Below are 26,986 nucleotides of genomic sequence, written 5' to 3'. Positions count from 1 at the left end.
TTCGCTTTTATTTGCAGAAAACAAGAAATGGTCAAAAGAACAAAAAAAAAAAAAAATAATAAAAATAAATAAGCATCGCTTTTAGACCTCATATAATGCAAAGAAAACAAGTTCATTTAGAAACAACAATACAAATGTTTTATGTATTTGCCACCTTACCAGACAAAGATAACCTGAGTAAATGCAAAAAGAAAAAAAAAATCAATGTTTAAATAATAATGTAAATTTTAAAGGGGGAATAATAATAAAAAAAAAAAAAAATCAAAACCAGTCAAGCTCATTATGAAAACACAATTTCCCATTAAAACTAAAACCTGGTTGTGGAAACCTTGGCAGAAAAAACTCCCATCAAGCATTTGGTGATGACAGACAGTCAGACTTTAACGTTGCTCTGATTGGATTTTGGTTCATTCTTCTATGCAGAACTGATGTAGTTCAGCCACTTTGGAGCGTTTATAAGCATAAACTGCCCACAGCAACCCACAGTATTTCGGTTCAGACTTTGGCGTGGCCACGTTTTTTTTTTTTTTTTTAGAATTTCAAAACAGGCTTCGCTTGAGCTCAACATCCTGAATCGATGGAGGATTCTTCTTCTTCTTCTCGATTTTCTGCTACGGTTTGGAGTTCCTTGTTGTTTGTTTGTTTAAGCCAGTTTTATGTTGGTTTTATTGACAGGTTTTCCTGTCATGCGTCTATTTCCCCTTCTTGTTTATTCTGTGTTTTTTTGCGCCTCCTTCCCTCTGTTGCCAGCCCCCCTGCTGGGCAGCTCACTGACTGTTTCCATTTAGTTAATCAGTCTCACCTGTTCCTTGTAGCAATAATCACCTTCCCCATATATTCCTTCCTTGTCATTCATTGTCACATCCCCCCTGTTGTGCTAAACTCCCAAACCATCCCCTAATTCTGCTTTATTTTGCCACTTCTGTGCTCTTCCTGGCTGTTTACCGGTTTGGTTTTCCTCCCTGTGTCCCCTCTGTTTGGATTATCATTTGTAATTTTTTTTTTCCCGTTTATTTTTTCATCTTCTTCTTCCAGTCTGCGTTTGGGCTCTTTGACACCAAAACCATGACATACATCTCTTGGGCGCTTTAGAGAAAATGGCTCTGTGTAAAGGAATGGACTGAAGCGCATATGATCCCTCACACAGTCAAACCTCCTCGGTGATGGCGGCGCGTTAAAGTGAAATACAACGAAGCAGCGCCGTCGTGTTTCGTATGAATTTATTTGTGCTTCAGAAAATAACAGTTGGTTTATCACAATGCGTCCGATTTGTTTTTTTTGCTCTAGTTTTCTGGCCTTACTAGAGAGCTGGGACTCTGCATCGCTCTTCAGCAGCTGCTTGATATTCAGCAGTTGCCGAGAGGCAGAGCCAGCCCAAAACATGTTCGAACCAAGCGGCTGCTTATGGCCCACGAACCACGAGGGGGTTCCCAAAAATCCTTGAATATAAACGCGCACAACAGGTGATGTTTATTGACAAAACGAAAATTCAGTTTGATTCAACAGTTTCAGCATAGATAATTTTCTCTTTTTTAACTTTTATTTAGGATCTGAAGGAATTGGGACATTTACTTTGTAAAACTGCAAAGAATAATTTTCACTGTTGGTTGTGTTCGCATAGTTACAATCTGATGCTATGAGTTTCATCTTTTATTGGTATTTTGATCTTGATTTGTTCACATGCAGCTCTTAGCCAATGATACCCAATTAACGTAATGCTAATTAAGCTAATTAAACTGGGAGTGAAGTGGTGTTAGTGGTGGTGATGTACTTAACAGGAAGAGGGGACCCAAATATAAGTTTGGCCCAGGGCCAGATAAAAGCTTTGTCCACCCCTGCTGAGAGGGAAACAGGTTGCCGAGAAACCACTGAAATAACAAATTACGTCGTCAACAAAGTTGTCAAAACAACAACAAAACTTTACACAATAGGAAAAGGTGGCATTTAGAAAGTCGCAGCAGTGATTACTATTCAACTCTGAGTTACATCATGTAAGGAAGGCAAAAAAATAAAATAAAATAAAATAAAATAAAATAAAGCCTTATTTTGTTCAAGAGTTACCATGACACATCTTTGCTATAAACATAATCTATTAGGTACTGTTGAACCAAATATATTATCGATGAATCGGAACCGTGTGATCACACATGCAGAGACTCAGCCACACACAAATAATCAGACTTTACTTATTTTATTTCTTTTAGCGCTAAAAGAAAGAGACGCTTACCCTCACAGGCTTAGATGAATGTGAAGTGTTAAAAACCGAATCTATACAGCATCTGATCAAAAACGGTCGATCCATTGTTTATATCTGAGACACGCCTCCAGGCCTGCTGATGTATGACGTCCCTCAGGGTCCTCCCAATGGTCCTCCGATGCTCTACCTTGACTAAAGTTAAGTTTCGTTTTTACAGAAACTTTCCATTAATACAAAAGGCTGTTGTGAAGAATCTCATGTGTCAGTACTTCGTGTGTACATGTGTGCGTGTCTTGAGTAAGCGTCTCAACAACTCCCCCTTTTGGTCTCTAAGAGACCACAAACAGAACATCATACAGCTTGGGGAGCATCACCCATCCTGAGGAAACACTGTCCACTGTTCGGAAAAAATCCCCGGGCCCATTACGATGCTTGTTGTTGCCATGTCATGTCATTCTTTTGGGGTAAAAAATCGAACAGGGCGCCTCTCTTGGCCCCGAAAGACGACGGGTGTAAACCACAGTGTTCCTCTTACAGGCTAAAACAGAACAAAATACAATGTAAACTGAAAAATAAAGTAAAATAAAATACTGAAAAATAAAATGTTAATTTTAATATATGTTAGTAATATGTGCCTTGAAAATAAGGTGAGATTAGTAAACTAACCTAGTAAATTAAATGTGAGATAAATGTTAGGAATTAAACTCAAAAACCTTTTTTTTTTTTTTTTCGAGGTTAATGGTATGAATGTCCACAAAATACAAATGAAATGTTAGTTAAGCATGCTAAGTGCAAACATCAATGCAAAATGTTATAAACTTGAAATAGATAAGTGAATAAATGATGAGGATAATACTAAAAACTTGCAAAGAAAATGACATCCCTGTTTATAATGAAGAGGTTAAATTTGAAGTCCGAAATATAGAGATGTCATAAAGAAATGTAACTTACCAAATGAAAAGAAATATGTGGAGTTTAAAATTGAAAGCACATTTTAAAACTGCCAATCACTGTTTTTATAGAACTCAATGTGAACACAATCCAATGAACCTGGACAAATCTGAAAAATTAACAGGATTATGTTCTAATAATGAGGGCTGCAGGAATAATTGAAAATAGTTCCAACTCAATTTCTACATGTGTCCAGATGCCTCAATTTCAGCCAGACACACACAGAAAGGATTTGGACGAGGTTTATTTAAACTCTGGAAATTTGCAGCTTCACAGTGGTTTTACGCTTCTGTAAAGCCATCTGATAGGCAGGGGGCTGCACATCACTTCCGCTTCCCTTTTCAATAGTCGAAGTTATGCAGCGCACAGCCAAAGATCTCATACACGGAACACAGCAGCAACCGCAGGTGATCAGAAATGCCAAAAAGGTTGCCACAGAGACAAACAGGGAAATGATGATGTCTTTGTATTTCCCAAAGAAGCTTGTGAACCATTGATCTATAGGGTTAGTCACTCCAGACTGTTCATGCACGGTTTTACTCAGAGCTCTAAGTCCTGCCAAAGCCTTAGACACTGTTCCATCAGGCGCCGTGTTGTTGGGCACAAACACACAGCAATATTCCTGGAAGAGAGCACAGACACCTCCTTTTTCTGCGAGTACCATGTCCAGTGCCATTCTATTCTGAAGAGCAATCATGGAAGTGGGACCTAATTGATCTGCCAAACCCCCAACAGCGTCTCTGGTGTAATTACTGAGCTTCAAGAAATTGTAGTGGATGTAATTTATCCTGTCAACATTTTTGTTAGGTGTTACCCATAAAAGAATACTTTCAAAGCCTGCTGCGACTTGATCCACTAGTTTGTATTTATCTGGAACTCCTCGTGGAACCCCAATGCTGTCAATGTAAGTGGGCGAGTCAGTGTCGAAATCAAAAGCGCTGCGCTTGGCTCGTAAAAAAATGCTGTGATTCAGAGGTTGTTGTTCACCTACCATAATGACATGGGCTCTAAGTCTCACCATAGCACAGACACCTCTCATTCCGGGCTCCATTCTCTCAAGTAGTCGATTCCCTCCGCACAGATAAAATATGCCATCTCTAGCCCGTGTGCCTATCAAATGACCTGGGAATGTGTTTTTACACCAGCTATGAGGGATTCTGCCCACGTTGCGGTTCCCTGTTGTAAAATTAAAACAGACATAGTTATCTTTAACTGGAATAGCGGGCACCATCCGGGGTCTGCTGTCGATCACAGGAAATAAATCAGATAAGCTTTCACATCCAGAAGGTTTTTTGAATTTGGTCATATTAAGCATGCAGTTAAAACCCCAAGTGTCAGATGGAATCAAAGGTGCGGGTTCAGTATACATTCTGGGACGTGCCGCTGCGCAGGCCACACAATTTGACATTCGATATTGTCGCGTTGTTGCAGTTAGCCAGTCTAACCACAAGTTGGATCCTGTATAACCTGTTGCTAACATTATCACATCGCTTGGGGTCATTTTAGAGTAATCAAAAGTTAACACACCCCCAGTTTCTTTGTCTAAAAATCCCCCACTGTCATTACCTTGTTCATCATCAGAATTGTGTTTTGATGGTGTGAGGAGATTAATTTGAATTACTGTGAGGGGGTCACCTCCGCTCGCTTCCACTCCCAGCACAATATACATCCTGTCAGCATTGTCATCATAAACAGACTTTTGCACATCATGCAGAGAGAGAATAAGTGGATTCTCTGTAGGGGAATAAAGTCTGGCAAATGACACCTTAAGCACCTGATTAGTTGGCAAATGAGAATGAGTTGGTTTCCACTGTCCTGTGTAATGAGTCACAGTGTCCCAGTAGGGGCAAAGGTAACAGTATGGACACCATCCGTCCACACAAGCTGCAAAGCAATCGTTAATTTGTTGATCCATACACAAATACACCTCCCAGTCTTTCCATCCCCGAGGATTACCCCCACAATCAATGACATCACACAGGTCGAATCTAAACGAGGTGTCTGAGCCTTTGTAATAATTCAGAGTGAGTGCAGGTCGTTGACCATCAGAAGTGCGTCTGCTGCCATCAGTTGCATGCTCAGAAGGAACGTCCCTACGCACTAAACGATGGACTGGTAAGGCTGCCTGTGTGTTATTCATCCCGTGTACTCTGACATGCTCTAATGCAAAAATCATCCAAGTTATTAACAGTCCTATTGTTCCCAACACTGCTACAGTGTGCCACGGATGTGTTTGCAGCACCCAGCGAGCAGAAATACGAGTAGGTGGAGGCATGTTAAGTGCGTTTTACCCGTGGTGATTCCGGTTCAGGTTCAGGTTCAGGTTCAGGTTCAGGTGCAGCCGCACACTGTGACCAATGATACCAAGTGTCGCCTTTGGTTTTGAGTTTCACTGCGTGAGATGTTCTCTCCACAACATGGAAGGGTCCAGTGAACCTCGGTTCTGTCCACTTCCTTTTGATGACTTTCAGCCACACCCACTGAATTGTGGGCTCCGTTGGAGTCGCTTTGTCTGTTTTCTGTCCTTCGATCTCACACCATGCCTTCCTTATAGTCTGTAATTGAGAAAAGTAGTCTCTTCTTGTTAGAGTTTGAAGTTCACCTGATTCCCCAGCTGGTGGTCTCGGTCCGGGAAAACTCTGTCCAGTGGTGAGCTCGAAGGGCGTCAGTCCAGTCCTGGTGTTGACCGAGCACCTGATGGACATCAAAGCCAAAGGTAATGCATCAACCCAATTTAATTTTGTTTGTGCACAAACTTTAGCCAATTTTGTTTTTAAGTTTTGATTCATTCGTTCTGCTTTGCCTTGAGATTCTGGATGGTAAACTGTACCGAACTTGTGTTTCAAACCCAGATGAGCTTCCACTGTTTGCAGGTCCTTGTTCCTGAAATGTGTTCCATTGTCTGATCTGATTTTTTCTGGAAAACCGTGCCTTGGGATGTAATGATTGATTAGACATTTTATGACGGTTTTACTGTCTTCTTTTGCTGCTGGCCACGCTTCTGGCCATCCTGTGAAAGCATCAACACAAACCAGCAAATATCTTTTGCCTTGCACTGGATTTATCATGTCAGTAAAATCCAACACAATTTCTTTCCCTGGACATGTGACTGGAGGAAACTGTCCCTGATGTGGATCCAAAGTTTTCTTTTGATTAAACTGTCCACACACCGAACAATTTTTCATAAAATGCTTCACCATGTGCATCATTTGGGGGTGCCACCACTCTTTAAGATTGTGCATCATCTGCTTCGTCCCAACATGTCCAACCCCGTGAGCTTCTTGGAGCAGCTCTTGTATTGTCCCAGGAGGCAGAATTAACCTGCCATCTGGGCCCCTCCAGCACCCATTTGTTTCAATGGCACCCCGTAGAATCCACATGTTTTTCTCTTCAGGTGGCGCCCCCTTTTGGCATCTTACCACTTCTTCCAGTGTCAGTTTGTCATGCAGTTCCTCCTCCGAGGAACACACCATGGCAAGATTTGAGTAACCTGCAGCCATCTTTGCTGCTCTGTCGGCTGCTTGATTACCTTTTGCAATCACTGTATCTGATAGGTCATGACCTTTGCATTTGATTACTGCTACTGTTTTTGGCAATAATAGTACTTCAGCAAGTTCTTTTACCTCAGCCTCATGTTTTATGGGTTGGCCGCTTGTAGTTAGAAATCCCCCTCTCATCCATTGGCAGAGTTCCAAATGCACTGTTCCTGCAACATAAGCTGAGTCTGTGTACACATTTACCTGTGAACCTTGAGCAAGTTTTAATGCCTCGATCACTGCTTTTAATTCTGCCCTCTGCGCAGATGCTGCCCCTTGTAGTCTCTCTGCTTTCCTGGTGAGAAATCCCACATGAGTATGTTCAACTACTGCATACCCAGCTGTTAATCCCTGAGTGTCATGTCTGAAACAACAACCATCTGTGAAAAACTGTTTCACCTCTGGTCCCATCAGAGGAGTTGCTTGAAGGTCTGGTCTTACCTTCTCCTCTTTTGCCACCAGCTCTGCACACACATGTGGTTCTCCTTCTGAAAAACAGTCTGCCATGTTCACGCCTTCATGTGTGAATGAAATGTTAGGAGCTTCCAGGACTTTAGAAAGTCTTTGTTGTCGTAATGCTGTCATGGTGAAGCTTTGTGAGTTCACATATGCAACCACACTGTGTGAAGTTAACACCAGCAGTGAGTGTCCCATGACTATGTGTGCAGTTTTTTGTATTAGTTTGGCTACACCAGCAGCATGCTGCGTGCAGGGATGATGTCTTTGTTCGATTTTGTCCAACATTGCGGATAAGTACATCAGTATTTGTCTCTCACCCCCTTTTTTCTGATACAAAACCCCATTTACGGCCAATTTTGTAACAGAAATATCCAGAAAGAAAGGTAACGTGTAGTCCGGTATGGACAGCTGAGCAGCTGATGACATGTATTGTTTCACAGCGATAAAAGCTTTTTCTGCCTCAGTTGTCCAAAAGAGGGGATTATTAAGATTTCTCATTCCTTGTTCATTAACCAAAGCTCGAAGGGGCTGGGTCAGATCCGTGTAAGACGGAATGTAACTTCTGCTGTAACCGGTCAAACCCAGGAAGGAGAGCATGTCTTTAACTCTTGTGGGCTTAGGATGGTCCAAAATGGACTGTTTGTGTGAGTGGGAGATCCCCGTGGTTCCTGCTGAGATGATTCTGCCCAGAAATGAGACCTGCTTTCGTGCAATCTGCAATTTATTTTTACTGACCTTAAAACCCTTCTGATGGAGGTGTTGCAAAACCAGAGAGGTGGCCTTAAGGCAGTTCTCTGCTGTGGATGCCGCGAGCAAAAGGTCGTCGACATATTGAATCATGGTCGTGTCCTGTGGAAGGGGGCAGTCCTGCAAAACATCTTTCAGAACTTGGTTAAACAGCCCTGGAGACAGGGCGAACCCTTGTGGCAGCCGAGTGTAACGCCATTGTTGCCCCCTGTGAGTGAACGAAAAGTAGTCTCTGCAGCCCTCTGCCAGAGGGACACAGAAAAATGCATTTGCCAAATCAATACAGCTGTACCATTGCTGGCTAGGAGTTAAAGCAGCAATAGAAACGTATGGATTGGGGACTGGCACAGTTTTTGTTTTGAGAACTGCATTTATCGCTCTGAGATCATGTGCCATTCTATATTTTCCAGTACCTTTTTTCTCCACTGGTAAAATGGGTGTGTTCCACTCAGAACGTGAGGGTTCCAATACGCCCGCATCAATAAGCCCTGTGATTGTTTCTGCGATGCCTTGTTCTGCTGCTGGTTTGTGGGGATACTGAGGAATCCAGAGAGGTCTCTCAGAGTCCACCTGGAACGAAATCGGAGCACAGGAAACCAGTCCCACATCTGTAGGCGTTTCCGCCCAAAGAGATGAAGGCATAGATGTTATGATTTGTTCTGCTGAAGGGTGATCTGATTTTTCCCTACCGTGGTGCCTGGACACTTGTTCATGATGAAGTTCTACTGTTTCAGAACCTGAAAAGCTAATTTTATATGTGTCAAGAGAAGGGGAGAAAAACAAACCTGGAACTGCGGTCTGAACCCAATCTGTGGCTGCCAGGGAACGCTTCATCATTGCGCCTAGTTCTTTTGCTTGGTGCTCAGGGTGCAAACAAAGAGAGATGTGAGGCACCGCCTCATCAGACATTTGATACCACTCTGATTGTTTTTCTGTGAGAGAGACAGCAGCTGCTACACCAACAGGGGCTACATAAATGTCTGAGACTGTTACCTGCCAGGTTGTTTCCTCCAAAGTGGAAAGGAAAGCGTCCTGGTACCATTCGGAAGCGTCTCGGTCGTAGAACAGGGTCACGTGGGCCGGATCAGGAGGGAAGACATAGGGGCGCAGACACAGGAGCCAGGGCTTCCAGGCCACGAACGCTGACATGAGGCTGCTGGAGGTTAAGTTCGTTAAAATGCCCCAGTATATGTCTGCAAATTCCGACACCACCGGTTTCATGAGAAATTGTCCATCTGTGTGAAAGTTTGCACAGGGAAGGGAGGTGCCATCAGGAAATGCAACAATTAGTCCATCAGCCGAGCACATGATTGTTGCTCCCATCTTTATCAGCAAGTCTCTGCCCAGCAAATTGACGGGAGTTGTGGGAGAGCTAACAAAGGAATGTTTCATGCGCTGATTGCCCAGTGTGAAGGTCAGTGGCTTTGTGAAAGGCAGACTTTGTTCTGTCCCAGAGAACCCAGTTAAAGATACAGTTTTTGACGTCAAACAGTGAGGAGATACAGAGTTCAATGTGCTGTGTGTAGCACCTGTGTCCACCAGGAATTGTATCTCCCTTCCCTCCAAGGTTGCAGACAGCGTGGGGTCTGCGGTGCCCACGCTGACCTGTGGGTCTCCAGGGGCTTGTCAGTAGATGTTCTGTGAGGGCTCGAAATCTCCCTGAAAATATTGTCCAGGTGTCATATTGGGATTGTGGGGAAGCATACCTGGATGTCCATGAGGGGGAGCAGTCGGTGGCCTGTTGTAACAATGCTGTGCCCAGTGGCCAAGCTGTCCGCACTGATAACAAATGTCACGCTCCTTTGGCCCTTGGCCTCTCGCTCCGCGACCTTGCCCCACGGCTCCCCGTCCACGTCCAGCCAAACGCCACCCCCGTCCACGAGGAAACGGTCTGTACCTGTTTTGGGGATATGAAAAAGGAAAAGCAGGAGGAGGAACCAGTCCTCCCCCAACATGATCAGAGTTTTGCCAGTAATTTGGAGCGTCATCCTGTGTAGACTTATTTTGTGGAGGCACGGCCACACCTGCCACCATCACATGTTCCTTTTGATCCTTCTTTTTATTTAGTTTTAGTTTGGCGTCCTGCAATTGAAGTCTAAGCAGCTGATTTTCTAAGTCTTTAGTGTCAAGTTCTTTTTTCTTTAACACAGTCTGTGCCTTCAATAAGTGATGAAGCAGATGCTTCTCCCATCTCACATGTTCACACCCTGCCAGATCTGGATTATTTTTCATGGCCTGAGTCACCTGTTCAGGAACACCTTGTAAGATTGCTTCCCTGAACATTTCAGTTAAATTGGTGTGCGGCCCTTTGGGATTAATTGTAGTTTGTTTGAGCCAGGCTTCTGCAGATTTGTTTATAAATTCCTTTGGATCTATGCTACAATCCCAGTCAAACTTTGTGATGGGTGCAGTTGTTGCCAGTGGAAACTGCTGTTTTATTGCTCGGGCCAAAGGCGTGAGATGCTGATGTGCGGGTGTTGAATTGCTCACATTTGTTGTCCCCGCTGCGTGTTCTATTTCCCTCATAACCATGCCAGACATTGATCTGCTCATTATTGCTCTGAAATCACCCATAGCTAGTGTCATACCTGATGTTAACAAATCCAGCTCCTGGAGCCAGAGGCTTCCTCCAGCAGTGATACTGGGAAGCTTATCTACAATCGCATCTCTGTCCCCCAAAGGAAAAGGAACATATTTCTGACCCCCAGTGCTGTTTTTTAAGAGAGGGTAAATTCCTGTGTTGTTTTCATGCTGGTTGTGTCCTCCCCATATGTGCGGTTCAGCTCCTGCAAGGCCTAAACCTCCCGCAGTACCAGGAGTACAGGCCACATGATACACCTGTCTCATGTCATTATTTTTGTCTGTCAGGTCGTCTTCTGACACCCATGTACCTTTTGCGTCTAGTTTAACGTTAACTGCTGTGGCTGGTTTAGTTTTTGTTTCTCCTCTTTCCATCTGTTCGACTTTGTCACACAAATCCTGCAGCTTCTGAGCTGACATGTTAACAGTGTCATTTATCTGGGACCAAACGGTTGGTTCTGGTGAGGATGGGGTCTGATCTACTACAGTCCAATTCGGGGTTGCACTCCCAGTGTGGACTCCAGAACCTTTTTGTGGGGTATTGATACCCTCCTTGACTGTCAACATTCCTTCTGTAATATTAATTACAGGATAGAGCCCCTTAGAGGATCGAGTTTGGTCTCCAGTAGAAGGTGGAGAAAATGAATTGTCTGTTTTTGTGTTCGTGTGTTCAGAGCTGGCGGCCATTTCTTGTTTTTTATGTTCAAAGGCATGGGAAAGCCCTTGCCAGGTCACTAGTAAGTTTTCACTCTGTCTTAATTTTATCTCTGCTTTCTCCCTGTTTTGTTTGCTTCGTCTTTTAGAAAAAACTCCGGCCTCTTCCTGTTTCTGCATAGCTTCTATAAGCTCTTTTTTAGAATTATTAAGTCCCTTCAGCAAATATTTTCCCAGAGGCTGTCCGGTTAACAGGTCGCCTCCATTCATCTCCACCAGGCTCTTTATGCTATTTTCCACCTGATGTTCTTCCCCTTCATTTTTAAACTCATCATGCTCCGCCAAATAAGTTATTAGTCCGTCTATTTGTTCCCCGAGAGTCACCCATGGACCTGTGCCCCACTTTGAGTCGTAACCCTCATCCCTGGAGTCGCTCTCCATTTTGCAAATTCAGAAATCACCTTATGTTTTGTTTAGTGGGCACGGCGGCACCTGCTCGTACGGCGACGAGACAACACCACAGACAACCTCAAACCCCTTTTACTGTCCGCACGGCGGCGGAACGGCACGCAATTGATAACCCAAACACGAGCTGTTGTTTCGTGTTTAAATTGCAGTTCACAACCACCAAAACACATCACACATTAAACAAGCAAGGAAGCAACACATGCGAGCAAAAACGTCCGCAGCTCTCACACACACAGCTGACCCACACACACTCCGCTCGGCGGCGGAACTAACAAACAAACAGAGAAGTACACATAAAAGGATCCCCGCTTTTCAGCTCCTATTTTAGCCCTGGACGTTCTAGGTTCTTTCCACACAAAAGAACTCTTTTATCGTCTTCCCACACAGAAGACGTCTTTTCTTCCCACACAGAAGAAATCTCTTATTCTCTTTTCACTTATATTTCGTCCCAGGAACAGATCGCGATCACTTCAAACCTTAATTTTCTCTGTTCCTATGATGGCCAGTTATCACCACTTTTTGTGTTTCTTTAACGGGCACAGACTGGCTACGCGTTCTTTTTAGAGATTCGCTAAATCTCAGGGCTAAAACCGACAAAACCCAGCGTTTACCTTCCGCCGCGTCCGACGAAAAGGTGAGATCGCCACTTCTCGCGAACAGCCAGTCGCCAAACTTTTTTTATTTATATTTTATTATTTTTATATTTTTATTTGATTTTGTTTTTAATTAACTTCCTATGAATTTGAGAGACTTTGACTAACAAACGGAAGCACAACAAACGCCAGTACGAATGCACACACACGCCGACAAATCAGCTTAGTCCGTTAACTCCACAGAATTTACTACGGCTGATATTCAAATTTAGGCCGCCCCACAACAGACAGTGCAAATACGTTCAAGGAAAAAGTTTCCTTACCGGTTTTTTTGGGCCCAACGCTGTTACACTGTCCGGCCGGGCCGCAGCAGCCCAAACGGCTGGCCAAAACTGCACAACTCTGCACGTGTGTCAACACGTAACCATCCTCTACGCTACCAAGTTGTTGAACCAAATATATTATCGATGAATCGGAACCGTGTGATCACACATGCAGAGACTCAGCCACACACAAATAATCAGACTTTACTTATTTTATTTCTTTTAGCGCTAAAAGAAAGAGACGCTTACCCTCACAGGCTTAGATGAATGTGAAGTGTTAAAAACCGAATCTATACAGCATCTGATCAAAAACGGTCGATCCATTGTTTATATCTGAGACACGCCTCCAGGCCTGCTGATGTATGACGTCCCTCAGGGTCCTCCCAATGGTCCTCCGATGCTCTACCTTGACTAAAGTTAAGTTTCGTTTTTACAGAAACTTTCCATTAATACAAAAGGCTGTTGTGAAGAATCTCATGTGTCAGTACTTCGTGTGTACATGTGTGCGTGTCTTGAGTAAGCGTCTCAACAGTACGTAAAAACCGGAGTAAGAAAACATCAAAGCCGGTTGTAAGGTACCGTACAGATGAACAGGTGTGTTCAAAGCAGCGGCAGCCGACCGGATGTCACTTATCAATGGAAAAGGTTTGTTGAAAATAGTAACAGTAGAGGTCAGTCAATGAGTTCAGTCACAACAGATGTGAAACAAGTGGCTCCGATTGAAGGACGAAGACAACAGATGCTCTGTAGGCTGATCATAGTTGTTTTCTTCTTCTTCTCTAAAAGTGTGAATAAAACGACGGGGAACTTTGAGGCTGCTCACCTGAAATGATCTGAAATTATTTCAAATGAAGGACAAAACCAGAAAGATGTGGAAGGAAATGGAAAAACTGTCATTTGCTGTGAGTGCGGCAACAACGAGAAGACGGCAACGTCTGGCTACGATGCTCAAGAGCTTAAAGTTTGACAACGATGGCAATGACTGGCCTAAAGAAAATACAAGATAAGAGTCTGTGGACCTCTGAGAGCAACTTTGATTTCTTTTTCTTCTTAGAACTAGTTAGGTTGTCAGATGACCCTCCATCCATCCATCCATCCATCCATCCATCCATCCATCCATCCATCCATCCATCCATCCATCCATCCATCCATCCATCCATCCATCCATCCATCCATTTTCTATTCACCCTTTGTTCCTAATGGGATCAGGAGGGTTGCTGGTTCCTATCTCCAGCTGCGTCCCGGGCGAGAGGCAGGTTCACCCTGGACAGGTCGCCAGTCTGTCGCAGGGAAACACAGAGACACACAGGACACACAACCATTCACACACACACTCACACCTAGGGAGAATTTAGAGAGACCAATTAACCTGACAGTCATGTTTTTGGACTGTGGGAGGAAGCCGGAGAAAGACCCCGGGTCAGGAATCGAACCCAGGACCTTTATCAGATGACCCTCAGATACTGAATGGAAGTCGCAATGTGAAGCAATTTGGTTCAGGAATGTTTGTCATGCTGTGGTGCTGAATTTACCTCTAGCATGTCAATGATTATGGTGTAAATCCACCAACATGCCTGTTCAGTTGGTTGCCTTATTACAAGCAGAAACGTCTTTCTTTCAAATTAGTATTTCAACAACAAAAGCACCAGTGAGCGGACCAGCATCTTGGTTGGTTTTACACCAAAGCAACAAATGCTGTGAAGAGCTCAGTTCAATCCTGGGAACCTAATTTAACAAGAGAAGAAGAAGAAGAAGTGTGGGATGTTGCTCAATCATCCAGGAGGTTGGTTGCCTTCTCAGATACAACTGAATAATTACTTCAGTGATTCACCAAAACATTTTAGCTTTTGGAGCCCAACGTCAACATATTTTACATAAATTAAATAACAGGCAACAATTTTGATCCATTTTTTTTTCACATTTGGCTTTAAATCGGTTTGGCGGTGTTCCCAATGCATCTGGATTTACAGAGATAAGAGTTAATGTAAGAATTTTGAGCTTTACTCTCCTTTTTAAACACAATGCTGTTATTTTTGAACGTAGCAGCTTAAATTTCCCAGCTTCGTTTTTAGTGAACTAGCTGATATCTAAGTTAGCCCAGTGGCCAGTTTAAGTGTCTTAAATCTTTTCATGTCACAGTAACATGACCGCAGGGCTAATGGGGATTAAAAATGGGAAATATTTTTTGGAAATTACAATCTTAGAAACGTTTAGGTGTAATTCTTTACTTGAGCTCTTAGCTGGACAATTGTTGCTGATCCTTTTCTCATTAACCAGGTGGAAGTCATTTCAAACGTTGACACGGTTTCTAGGCAATCCATGTCAATACAGGAAACTCACTCCAAAAATATAATGTCAAAATAAAACAAGGCACATCTACAAAGAGAGTGGGAACCATAGAAGTCTGGTCGACAGTTTGCAAGAGGAAAAGTGAGAAACCTGAGGTCAGAAAAACCCAAAAGCCCAGCGGTCTGTTCAGGACTGCAGCAGTGAATAATCAAAGCTTTCTTTTCATGGAAAAGGGTAAAAAATGTTTCCCAGCATCCCAATAAATGAAGGACTCCTCAGGAGGCAGACAAATGGTTACATTTTTCAGAGTGAAAACACGGACCTGAAAAATATTCAGGAGAATACAAAGAACAGGTTTGACTTGTATATATAAAAAATATATATAAAGTTTTATATTCATATAAAATAATCCGTGGTAAAACATGTGCCTTATTAACTAGAATGTGTATTTTTATAAAGATATTATACAATACACCAACACAAAGCTTCACTTTTCTGTAAAGTCGTTTGGAAATTTATGTCATCAAAATTTCTTTACGAGTAATTTGCATTCAGTCTCACCGAGTCGACGCTTTCTTAACCAACATTCACTGCTGGTGCATTTATGAATCTCTTGGTTTGTCTTTCAATCAGCTTTGCACAAAACATCCAGAGCTCAGTCAGGTTGGACAGTGAATATCTATTAAATGGATTTAGGTCTGGATGTTAGGATCTTCACAACACAGGTGACTTAATATACGAATCAGGAAACCTTCAGGAGTATCTGAAATATTATGGAGCCCAACCTACATTAATTAACTACATTACTGTTGTTCATATGCGACAGACATTAAAATTAAGGGTGTTTTCATGGGCTTAAACTAAATAGGCCTTCAATTTAACCTTCCTTAGGTATCTTTCTTTCTGAAGTTTTACTTCCCTCCTGAGAGCAAAGCACAGCAGCCAGGATTACAGGCAGGAAGCAGCAGTGTTGGTCTTTCAAAATAAAGTAACGTTTCATGATGTTTAAATTCATTTCAATCTCTGATTATGATTTGTGTGAGTCTGCAAATACTATCTATCTATCTATCTATCTATCTATCTATCTATCTATCTATCTATCTATCTATCTATCTATCTATCTATCTATCTATCTATCTATCTATCTATCTATCTATCTATCTATCTATCTATCTATCTATCTATCTATCTATCTATCTATCTATCTATCTATCTATCTATCTATCTATCTATCTATCTATCTATCTATCTATCTATATGGCGTACTTTGTACTTTACATAGGATGAGAAATACTTCATTCTGAAGGTGTTACAAAATGTGACATTAAATATATATATATATACTTTTGTTAAATATATATATATACTTTTGTTAAATATATATATATACTTTTGTTAAATATATATATACTTTTGTTATATATATATATATATCTATATATATATATATATATATATATATATATATATATATATATATATATATATATATATATATATATATCAAGGAATACTTTTGTTAAAGGTACAAATATATTTGCCAAAAATAAAGAAGCATCCCAAAGCTGCTGACAGATATTTTGCATTGCACTAACACTTTCTCACATCGTTCACAACCGTGCTCTGCCCCTAGTTTATTTATTTAGTCATTATTTATTTTACAATTATCTGTTCGTGTCATAACTTCCACCTAAGCCGTTCGCTTCACCCCTCGGCTCCAACCGGGACCTCAGGAATGATGTTTTCGCCTCATTAGAATCAGGCTCTGATCCCCAGGAGGACCGCAGCTGCTGACAAGGTCAAAGATTACACAAGTAAAAAGTTCTAATTAGGCAACAAAAAGCAGCATGGACCACACGCTGCCGCTCCTCCAGCCACCGTGTTCGCTTCTTCTCCCGACCACACTGCGGCGGCCCGCCGATTAGCATGCCAAGCAGGAAGAAGAAACGCAATCCGGCGCATGTTGTAGTTTAGCCTCTGTCTGCCGTTCTGTCTGAGGCCAAGAGTTCAGCCTATATTCAGGAATCATATTACTGTTGTTCTCTTGGAGCTCATTCGCCTGCATCCCTTCTGTTCCCCCCTCATGAAGCTGCCCTGGGATCACCCTGGCCTCCAGTCAGCTGCTTACCTTGTTACGCCCGCTGTGGATGAGGCCGGCTCTGCAGCATCATTTATTTAGGATTAATGAAATGTGGCCTAAACTGAGTGTAGCCGCCTGCCTCTGCACACGAGTGTGTGTGTGTGTGAGAGAGAGACATGGTGTGATGGTGGGAGATTAAGGCTCTTTCATGGGTCAGCGGCCGGTTTCGCCTCTGGCTAATTGTGGACTTAAAACACAAACTCTCTCTGATAACGCTCTCCCTCCCTCCCAGACAAAATAAAGGCGGCGTATCTCTTCCTCGCTCCCCTTTTCCCCCCCGTCTTTCTCCTTGAGACTGCCCTGCGCCGTCGCCATGGCAGCAGCAGATTGAGTGATTTTTCACTGCACAGATTGTTCAATTGTTATCTCTGCTTTTTTGCTCTCTGCCTCTCCCTATTATTCTGTCTCCCTTCCTGCTCTGCCATGTTGTTTCACGTGCATCCATTTCATTTTCTGTGTGGGTTACCGATCATCCTGCACGAGCGCGCTCGCACACACACACACACACACACACACACACACCCGCACACACGCACACACACACACACGCACCCACACACACACGCACACACCCACACACACAGAAGACAATGCACTACAGGCATTGTCTTCTGTAGTGCAGAAGACAATGCCTGAGAGAGCATTTTTTTACCGATGCTCTCTCTGTCTCCCTCTCCAGCGTCTCAAATTGCAGCTGCTGGTGTGAAGTCCCAGCTCTTCCTGCCCAGCATGGCCGTGTCCCTGTGGTGCATGGCAGTGGGTGTTCTCACCCTGGCTCAAGTCGCCCCCTCTGGCCAAGGTAAGTTTGACCGTAAGAAAAAGCAAATAAATGAAAAGCTTAAACATTTAGTGGTGAAACTGAATTTCAAAGTGCTAAAATTAGAGAGATATCCAGTTAGAGCTTTGCATTTCTTTTTCAATTTTGTGTGTTACCCTGATGTGCTCTGTCACCAGAAAATGTCCCTTTACTGAGATTGGGGAAGGTTGAGTACTAGTGAATGGAAGCAGCTGAAAAGCTCATGCAATCAGTTCATTTCCACTCACAAAGGTTTAAACGCACCGCAATATTCTCGCTGTCAAGCTGATATTCTTTGGACACAGTCTCTGTCACATCTCTATATCTGTGTAAAGTTCGTTTCCTTACAAGACTTTGTGTTTTTCTGCCCGTAGAAAAGGATCAAATTACAATTTTTAACTTCCATTTACAACTGAAGCTGGTTTTGCTAAGAATCAGCCAATTCCAATAATCATCTCAACGATTAGTGCGTTGTAAGTTTGGCTTCAGTTATTACCTTTGAACCCACTTTATGACATTACAAAAGGCAAACTATTTCAGTAAAGGCCCGCTCAGTCAGTCAGACAGTCTGTGATGAGCTCAGCCTCTGTTTATTTGGGTTTTTTTTAACCACACAAGTGAATCAGAACTGTGACAAAAACAAAAATTGTAATTCGGGACTAAAACTGTGTTATTTTTGCCTAAGTTCTGATTGGCAGCGTTTACTGCCAAACTTAGTTTTCTACACACAATCTGTTGCATCAGTACAGTGATTACAAAATGTTATTATGATGAAATCCCCTGTCAAACTCTAAGTCTTGCCCAGAGTTATTTTCTCATGCCTTTAGGTTTTTGAGCTCTTAAAAGGTATTTGAATGAACCCTGTAGTGAATGGAAGCTCCTGAAAGTCCAAACTTTCCACATGTAATTACTGGTGATTTTTCTGACAGCGGTCTGAGGGTCAAACCACTCCACTGTTGTAAGATCTGTGGATCCTGGTGACCTCAGCACAGATCAGTCAATCAGTCACATTCATTTATAAAGCACCTTAAAAACAACAAGTGCTGTACAGCAAGCAAAGTAAAACGTCACAATTGGGTTTGTTTAAAGGAGTGACAAAGTAAAAAAAAAAAACAAAACAAAAAAACTAAACACAAAACAACAACACAGGTTTAAATAAGGAGAATAGATGAAACCAAAATAACCCCCTTTGTCCAGAAGGCCAGGGGATAAACATGTGGTTTTTAAATGAAACAAAAATAACATTAAAAAATGACAGAAGTGCATGAAAACGAGCTCACACATAGGAAGATTTGAAGTATGCAAGTTGGAGACGCTCAGAGCGTAACGTGGTCAGCCGTTCAGCACCGTGGACAGCGACGCGACGCAACGCGACGCTGGCACGGCCTTCCTGGACCGAATCTCAAGAGCCGCTCTCCCTGCCACGCGTGCACGATGCTGGAGCCGATGTGGGAAACTGAATTAGGGTAACCATGATGGGATTTTCTCCTGACGTGTAAAGATTCACTCTGCACAGTTCGTGCTACAATACGGCTCTCGTTCAAGGGGAGGAATGGAAACTTGGCACCTTCTGACAGAAAAGTCCTTCATTCTGTCAAAAGACAACAACAAAAACTAATAAACTAATAAACTCATCACATCTGATGACATGCAGAATCCAAAGTGCAGTTGCAGTCCAGGTCACCTTGTTTTTAAAAAAAAATATATTTTATAATCATTAAGAAACTGATTTGTGGGGCCAACATTGATCTTTGCAGGGTTTGAATTAGGCAACCTGAGCAAATTGTTACAGCATCCACAGGGGAATCATTAGCGTGTATCAATATTCCCAGGCATGGTAATTAATGACTGATGAAATCAGAACAGGTAATTAAGAGGAGCTGGCTCAATTTCTCATGCAAATGTCTCTTTAGCATGAATATTGGTGCTCCTTTCGAAGCGCAGGACGAGGGCTGGTGAAACCAAAATAACCCGACACAGAACGCCTGCAGTGAACCTGAAGTTCTGTAGTAAAATTGATTTAAAAAGTTGATTTGTAATGCCACATTTGCTTTCTTTAAATCACACTTTACACGTTTTTCACTTAAATCCTGCACATTGGTATTCGAGTGTGACAAAATGCACAACCAGTACGCAATAAAAATTCACTCTTTACTAGTCGTTGGTGTTCATTACCAAAAAAGCTCAAATTTGCCAGGATTTATTCATGTCGTGTCCTCAGATGGAAGAAAAAAAAAAAAAAAAAAGCTTAAGTGTTTGCTTCACCTGGAGCAGGAACATTAATCACAGCTCCCCCCAAAAAACATGATTCCAAAAAAAGGCTGCATGTCCACCTATTAGAGCATCTCACACTAAAGGCTCAGAAACTGACGGGAGCACTAAAGTGTGGCTAAAAAGAGGCGTGACGGATGCATTTTATCAGGCTTGGAAGGCGAGTGGCAGCTCATCCAGCGAGAGCCAAGCTGGAATTTCAATGTGGATTTCATCTTTAAAGCCTGATGCGCAGTCTCGGGGCGTTGCAGCCTTCCCTCCGTCGGTTTTAAGCAAAGTGTCACATATACTGACTTGGGAAAAGAATCCATTACCCTTGAACTTTTACATAGTTTTCACACTGCAACAAGAAGTTTCTGTGTGTTTTTCGTTGGGATTCTGCGCAATAGACCGACGTGAAGAAGTGCTTAGGTATGAAGCGAAAAGGAGAAAAAAACAAACCTTGTTTAGTGGCGTCCATCACTGTCATCAACTCTGATCGGCTTCTTCTCTCCTGCTGAAGAAAAACATCACCGCAGCCTAATGCTGCCACCACCAGGTTTTCTCTGACGCATCCTCTCCACAGCTACTGCATGCATGGAATCGCAATTAAATTTGGGAGTCGGCAACCATTGAAATTTGAAGAGCGATTACGAAACAACGTCTCGAATTACAAGAAGAAACATGACCCTTCGATTAAAGAAAGAAAGCATTTTAAAGAGTTTGACGCTTCAGTGTAAATACATCGAGCGCTAAAACGTATCTGGTTGTGTGCCGCCTAACAGAGGAATTATGACTTAAGCTTGTTTGCATTTTAGATTTGTGCAAACTACAGACTACAAGCTTAGTTTTGAGATGTCTCCGTCTTTATTACAACAAAGTGTTTTAATGTTTCCTCTTTGCAAGCAATGCTGAGTATTTCATGTTGTGCTTCGGAGTGGGCCTCTACGTTCTTGTCACAAACAGGTATTTAAAACTTTGTGGCATCTTTAAAACCAACTTTTTTTTTTCTCCCCGCTCTCACTAAAAGAATATTTTACTGCAACGAAAACAGCGTTGCTGCGTCCCGCCCCTGTTTACGGAAACTGGTTGCCGGACTCTTACGGCGGGTTCTCCACCAGTTGAACCTCATAATTTTCACCATTATTAACATCAGTCTGACTCCAAATGATTTTAAACATGCTGTTGCTCAAACTCTGCTGGCAAATAAAATTAAAAAAATGGCTTTGGTCCAGCAGTTTTTGCTCATTTTACACCTCTTTTCTGCCCCCTTCCAGTTTCTCTCCGTTGGGGAGTACCGCAGGGCTCTGTGCTCAAGCCGCTTGTTTTTCGTTATTAATTTATCAACTCTTGGCGCTATTTTTTTAATAAACCACAACCTTTCATTTTTTATGCTGATGACTGCCAAGTTTATTTTCCTTTCAAGCTCAACATGGCACCCTCTGTTCAACCTTTTCTGAACTGCCTTGGCCACCTGAGAGGGGATGGAGGTTCACTCTGGTGGCTTAAATTTAAAAGTAGTAGCGACTCCCGCCTCAAAGTTGAGTCAAATCCTGTTTTTGTTTTTCACCCCAGGCGGCTGGCCAAAATGAATTCTCTTCTTCACAAGACCGCCACACCTACGGAGAGCCTTTAGTTTTCTGTAACTCTCTTTAAATTTGTCTTGACTGTTCACAAAATGCTGCTGCTGCGATATTTCTAAATGATTTTTTTTAGAAAACACACGACTCCAGATTTGATGTCTCGTCACTGGCTTCCTGTCCACTTCAGAATGTGTTTTTTTTTTTTTTTGTGATAACTTTACTTGGTTTCAAAAGTTTAAAAGGCATTCCCACCATTTTTAAAAATCTCTTCTACATGTCATCACACACTCTGAGGTTAGTGTGTACGCTCCTGATAAGTTGTCTAATTAGCTATCTATGAAAATTAGCTATCGCTTACTGTTTTTAAATCTTGTTTAAAAGGTCACCTTTGCTCTGTGGTTTTAATCATACTTTGCATAAAAATAATAATAATAATAATAAAAATCCAAAATGACTGTAAACATTTGGACATCTCTCTGCCATCTTTAGATGTTGTGCATCATGAAAGTGCAGCACTGGCTTCACGAGTCACGCTCAGTGTTTTTTATTTGTCCTTCTGACTCAATTTCCATTAAGCTCAAAATATGAAGAAAAAAAAAATGTCAAAGAAATGGTGAGCTTCAAGCGTTTCGAGGGAATAATGAGCCTCTTTTAAGGCATTATGAAGATGTTCTTCTTTAAAATTTCTTTTATTCATTTACAGTACGTCCATGATTTTCCGCCTGTATTTAAAATCATCTTATTTTAGCACCTTTGCGACAACAATTTTTAGAATTAAAATTGTTCAAATAATTGCTAATTGGTCATGAATTTGATTTTTCCTTTTGTCTTTCTACATTTTCCACCATACATTCCTTTGCCACGGCGCTCTTTGCTTATTGTCTCTCTCTCCATTCCTCTCTCTCTCTCTCCCTCCCTCTCTTTCTCTCCCTCTCTCTGTCTTTCTTTCTCTCTCTCCCTCTCTTTCTCTCTCTCTCTCTCTCTCCCTCTCCCTCTCTCTCTCTCTCTCTCTCCCATGCAGCCATGTCTCGGGCCGCCATGCCGTTCGGGCTGCTGCGCAGGGAGTTGGCGTGCGAGGGCTACCCCATAGAGCTGCGCTGCCCAGGAAGTGATGTTGTGATGGTGGAGACAGCCAATTATGGACGCACCGACGACAAGATCTGTGACGCAGACCCCTTCCAGATGGAGAACACACAGTGTTACCTTCCTGATGCCCTAAAGATCATGTCCCAGAGGTTTGTGTCCGCTGAGCTGTGTGATTTGTTCGTTCGGCGAGGGGAATAATGTGCACCTCACCTTATGTCACGTTGCGAGCAAGAACTTCCTGTTTCGTGTTGGGATCTTGTTTGACGGGCCAACTGAAAACAGCACGAAACTGCAAAGTGAAATAAAACAAAAATCAGATACGGTTTTCAAATGTTCTTACTCTTAGTAGGGAAACATCTGAAATGCAAGGCGCACGCGCATCCAGCTTCCAGATGAAATCCAGTGCAAGCAAGTGCCTTAAAGGGGATCTGTGATGTAAAATGTACATTTTGCAGGTTTTTGCATCTCAACTACGTCTAAAAACAGCCAAAGCTCCTAAAAAACACACTTAAACAATTAATAGTTTTTGGTATCTCCCAGTTGTTATGCCATATTCCACAGGCACTGTAACGTTGCCTAGCAACCCCAGCTGAGCTCCAGCACCTTTTGTCAGCTGGTTCTAATTCGTCACTACAGTCTTCTGTCAGGCTGCCAGCGGGCCAGTCCAGCTCTACCACACACGTCTTTATGGACTTTGCTTACATTTGAACAGGAAGGAGCCATTTTCAAACTGTTCCCACAAAGTGAGGTGCATGAACTCTTCCTGAATTTATTGGTGTGCTGAGGAATAAACATTTCCTTTCACTGAACTGAAGAACTGAAAACAAACTAGCCCACACAGGAGTTTACTGAGGTACTGAGAACATCCTAATTTTAAAAAAAATATTTATCAATCGTGTACACAGAAGTGATCCGAAGACCAGATGGAATAGTTTTGACCCCATGTTTTTTTGGTAATAACATTTTCTCTCTTCAGATCCGATCCTCCAGCTGTATTTACATCTACAAACACTTCACTGAGAGGGGCTCTACACAAATACGTGCATGCCACACTTTTAAGACTTTTTTTAAAAAATCACACAAAACTTCAAAAACCTTGTGTTCTTTTTTTTTTACGTGTCACAGTTATACGCGACTTTCTGTCACCAGTCAAGACAAAAAAGCACTCAGTTTCGTTTCCGCTTCATGACAAAATAATAATAATAATAATAATAATAATAATAATAATAATAATTTAAAAAAAACATCAAAGAGGCATTTAAGCAACTCCAGAAATTCTGCAAATTATGACCTTATTATTTAAACATGTGAGGGCGTTCTGGGTGGAAGCAGGTCAACTCTATAACGCAATTACTGGTTTGTGCGCAGCGGGTGGGTGTGTTGCCGTACATAATAAATGTGGATTAGCTGGAAACACTACACCAAACCAATACTCAGCCTTGTGTGTTAGGTGTGTGTGTGTAAGCACTGCAGAATGTTTAGCTGTGTGCTAGCTGTGCACTCAGCAGCATTTTCCTCAAAGAACCGATCAATATTCAGAGAGAGAGAGAGAGAGAGAGAGAGAGAGAGAGAAGGTAAATGGCCCATCCTTCGCCTCTTCTTTTTCTGTGTTACTCCCTCGACTTCCTTTTTCTTCCCCTCCCTCCAACTCCGATCAGCTTCATCGACCGATTCATCAATCCCAATCCGTCCGTTCTGTTCCTCAGATGTAACAACCGGACTCAGTGTGTGGTGGTCGCCGGGGTCGACGTCTTCCCAGACCCCTGCCCCGGAACGTACAAGTACCTGGAGATCCAGTACGAGTGCGTCCCTTACAGTGAGTACGCGTTAATATGCAATTGAACACATACACACACACACACACACACACGCACACACACACGAAACTAAAAAAATAAACAGTAACACACACAAAACACACGCGCACACACGAAACAAAAAAAATAAACAGTAACACACACAAAACACAGATTTAACCTACTTATGTCATGATGCAGGTTTGATTTTTGATCTTTCACCTTCTGATGTCAGCTATTTCCCTGAGAGACTGTTGGATATATTTATATATGTTTTTAAAGTGAGATGTTTTATGAGATGTTTTTTTTCTCAGGAAGAGTGTGTGTGCATGTTGGTGTGTGTGAATCATGAACAGAAAGTAGGATGGAGAGAGAGGGAGGGACAGGGAGTGCTGAGAAAGGGGGGAAAGGGAGGAAAACAAACCGTGGGGCATTTGCAAATTGTCATAAAATGTCACGCGTGTCTGCAAACGCGCGCATGTGTGTGTGTGTGTGTGTGTGTGTGAGGGGGGGTATGCGCTTGAGCGTGCACGCGTGTGTGTGCTTCTCTTTTGCAGATTCACGCCACAGGAGTTGCTCTCTTTTCTCCACAGGAGCCTGATTGAGGGAAGAACAGATCGGGGGAGGAGGGAGGGAGAAAAAACGGGGGGATGATTGGGGGAGGAGGGTGGAGGGAGGTGGTGAGGGGTGAGGGAGACGAAGAGCGGAGTATGTTGGAGTTTCTTTATCTTTCTCTTTTTTCTTTTAATTTTCTCTTATTTTTTTTTTTTTTTACATGAACAATAATGTTTGTGGTGAGAATGAGCTCCGAAATCTTTATCTGTGCAACTTTTTCTTTCTTTTTCCTCCTGTCTTTGCTTCTTTCTTTCTTTCTTTCTTTCTTGCTTGCTTTCCTTTTCTCTCTCTTTCTCACTCCCCCCTTCTTTCACCCTCTGACTTTTCTTTCTTTCTCTCCCTCTTTTTTTTCCTATGCTTGAGTAGAAGTGGACCAAAAAGGTAAAGACAAAACATTGTAGCATCTTGATCTCTCCTTACCCCCCAAGCCCCCCTCTTTTCTCTTCTTCTTGTTGTTCTTCTTCTTCTACCTCTCTACTCTCCTCCTCTTCCTCTATCCTGTCATTTCTCTCCTCCTCCAACCCTAGGACGTTGTTTCGTAATCATGCTGGATGTTGCCCCTCTTCCTCGCCCTCCCCCCTTCTTCTTTTTTTTCATTTATTTAATTATTTTCATTTTTCACGCAGTTCTTTGATATTTTTTTTTTTACTCTCCACATTTTTATCCATCTCTTGTTGTATCCAAAGCCGTCTTTTTGATCCAATTTTATCCAGGTTCTGCACCTCTCCTCCTCTCTCTTCCTCCTCTCCTCTTTCTCTTCGTCTTTCTGTGCACACACACAAAAAACCCCACAACTGGTCGCACAAACACGAACACCTTCTTTACCAACTCTTCCTTCCTTCCTTTCCTCCTTCCTTCTTTTCCAGTCATCCTCGTCATGCTTATTTTCCCTTTTCTTCCCTTATAGGAAGAGCCCCTTATTTATCTTCATAGGAAAAATAAGACGAAACGTGTGTGTGGTTGTTTATTCGTCTGGGTGTGCGTGCTTACCAAGCACCGCTTACATGCAAGAATGCGTCTGGGTGTGTGTGCGTGTGTGTGTGTGTGTGTGTGCATGCATGCCTCTTTGCATGCCAGTGTGGGACTGTCCAGTCTACATATGTGTCCATGCAGTTATTGACATGTGGGTGGACCAATCGTTGTGCCCGGCGTAAACTAACCTGCCCTCTCATTCACTTCAAGGCAAACTTTAGCCCCGCCTTCTGCGTCCCTGACTCTACCTCACACTCTTCTTAACTCTTTTTGCACTAACCCCCTCCGTGCGCCCCCCCCCCTCGCCCCTCACTCCCCTACACACACACGAATACCCACAAACACACGCACACACATAAAACACTAAAATGCGCTTATACAACTTTCATTGCAGTGTCCCTGTTGTATTAATCACCGCACACACACACACACACACACACAGTGTGTGACTTTTCAACTCTTATTCGTCTCTTCTGTTACCTTCTGTCAGAGGTGTTTTAAATCTCTCTCTTCTTCTCCCCGTTCTTTTTCTCCGAATCTCTCTGCATCATCGTCTATGATTCGACTCATTTTTTCCCGCCCTCTTGCTTTCATTCATCCTTTTTTTTTCTTCCCCTCCTCACACCTGCCTCTGCTTCCTTCCTCTCTTCCTCTTACGTTGCCTCCGTTCTCTTCCCCGTTTCTCTCATCCTGCTTTCCACCTGCTGTCCTAACGCCCGGCTCTCAGTTTTCGTGTGCCCCGGCTCGCTTCTCAGCATCCAGCCGGACTCCTCGCTCCTGGAGGCGGAGCATCAGTCCGGCGCCTGGTGCAAAGACCCCCTGCAGGCCGGAGACAGGCTGTACGTCATGCCGTGGACGCCGTACAGAACGGAGGTCCTGTACGAGTACGCCTCGTGGGACGACCTCCGACAGAACAGAGTCACCACCACCTACAAGTGAGTCTGTTTTTGT

At 42.8% G+C, this 26,986-nt stretch overlaps 1 protein-coding gene across 4 annotated transcripts in view; it reads left to right on the top strand.

Annotated features, from left to right (window-relative positions):
• Positions 1-26,986, top strand: part of LOC122829716 (adhesion G protein-coupled receptor L1-like) — a 58,632-nt gene that overhangs the window by 9,778 nt on the left and 21,868 nt on the right. For 3 of the 4 annotated variants that reach the window (XM_044114481.1, XM_044114484.1, XM_044114482.1), the window contains 5 exons: positions 17,617-17,736; positions 22,588-22,801; positions 24,359-24,468; positions 25,430-25,444; positions 26,763-26,970. In XM_044114481.1, the coding sequence (XP_043970416.1) occupies positions 17,667-17,736; positions 22,588-22,801; positions 24,359-24,468; positions 25,430-25,444; positions 26,763-26,970 (617 nt within the window). In that variant the 5' untranslated portion in view covers positions 17,617-17,666. The remainder of the gene's footprint in view (positions 1-17,616; positions 17,737-22,587; positions 22,802-24,358; positions 24,469-25,429; positions 25,445-26,762; positions 26,971-26,986) is intronic. The other variant, XM_044114483.1, reaches the window with a different exon arrangement.

Source organism: Gambusia affinis, linkage group LG04 (assembly GCF_019740435.1).
Source record: "Gambusia affinis linkage group LG04, SWU_Gaff_1.0, whole genome shotgun sequence".
Classification (NCBI taxonomy): domain Eukaryota; kingdom Metazoa; phylum Chordata; class Actinopteri; order Cyprinodontiformes; family Poeciliidae; genus Gambusia; species Gambusia affinis.
This window is presented reverse-complemented; position numbering and strand designations above follow the sequence as displayed.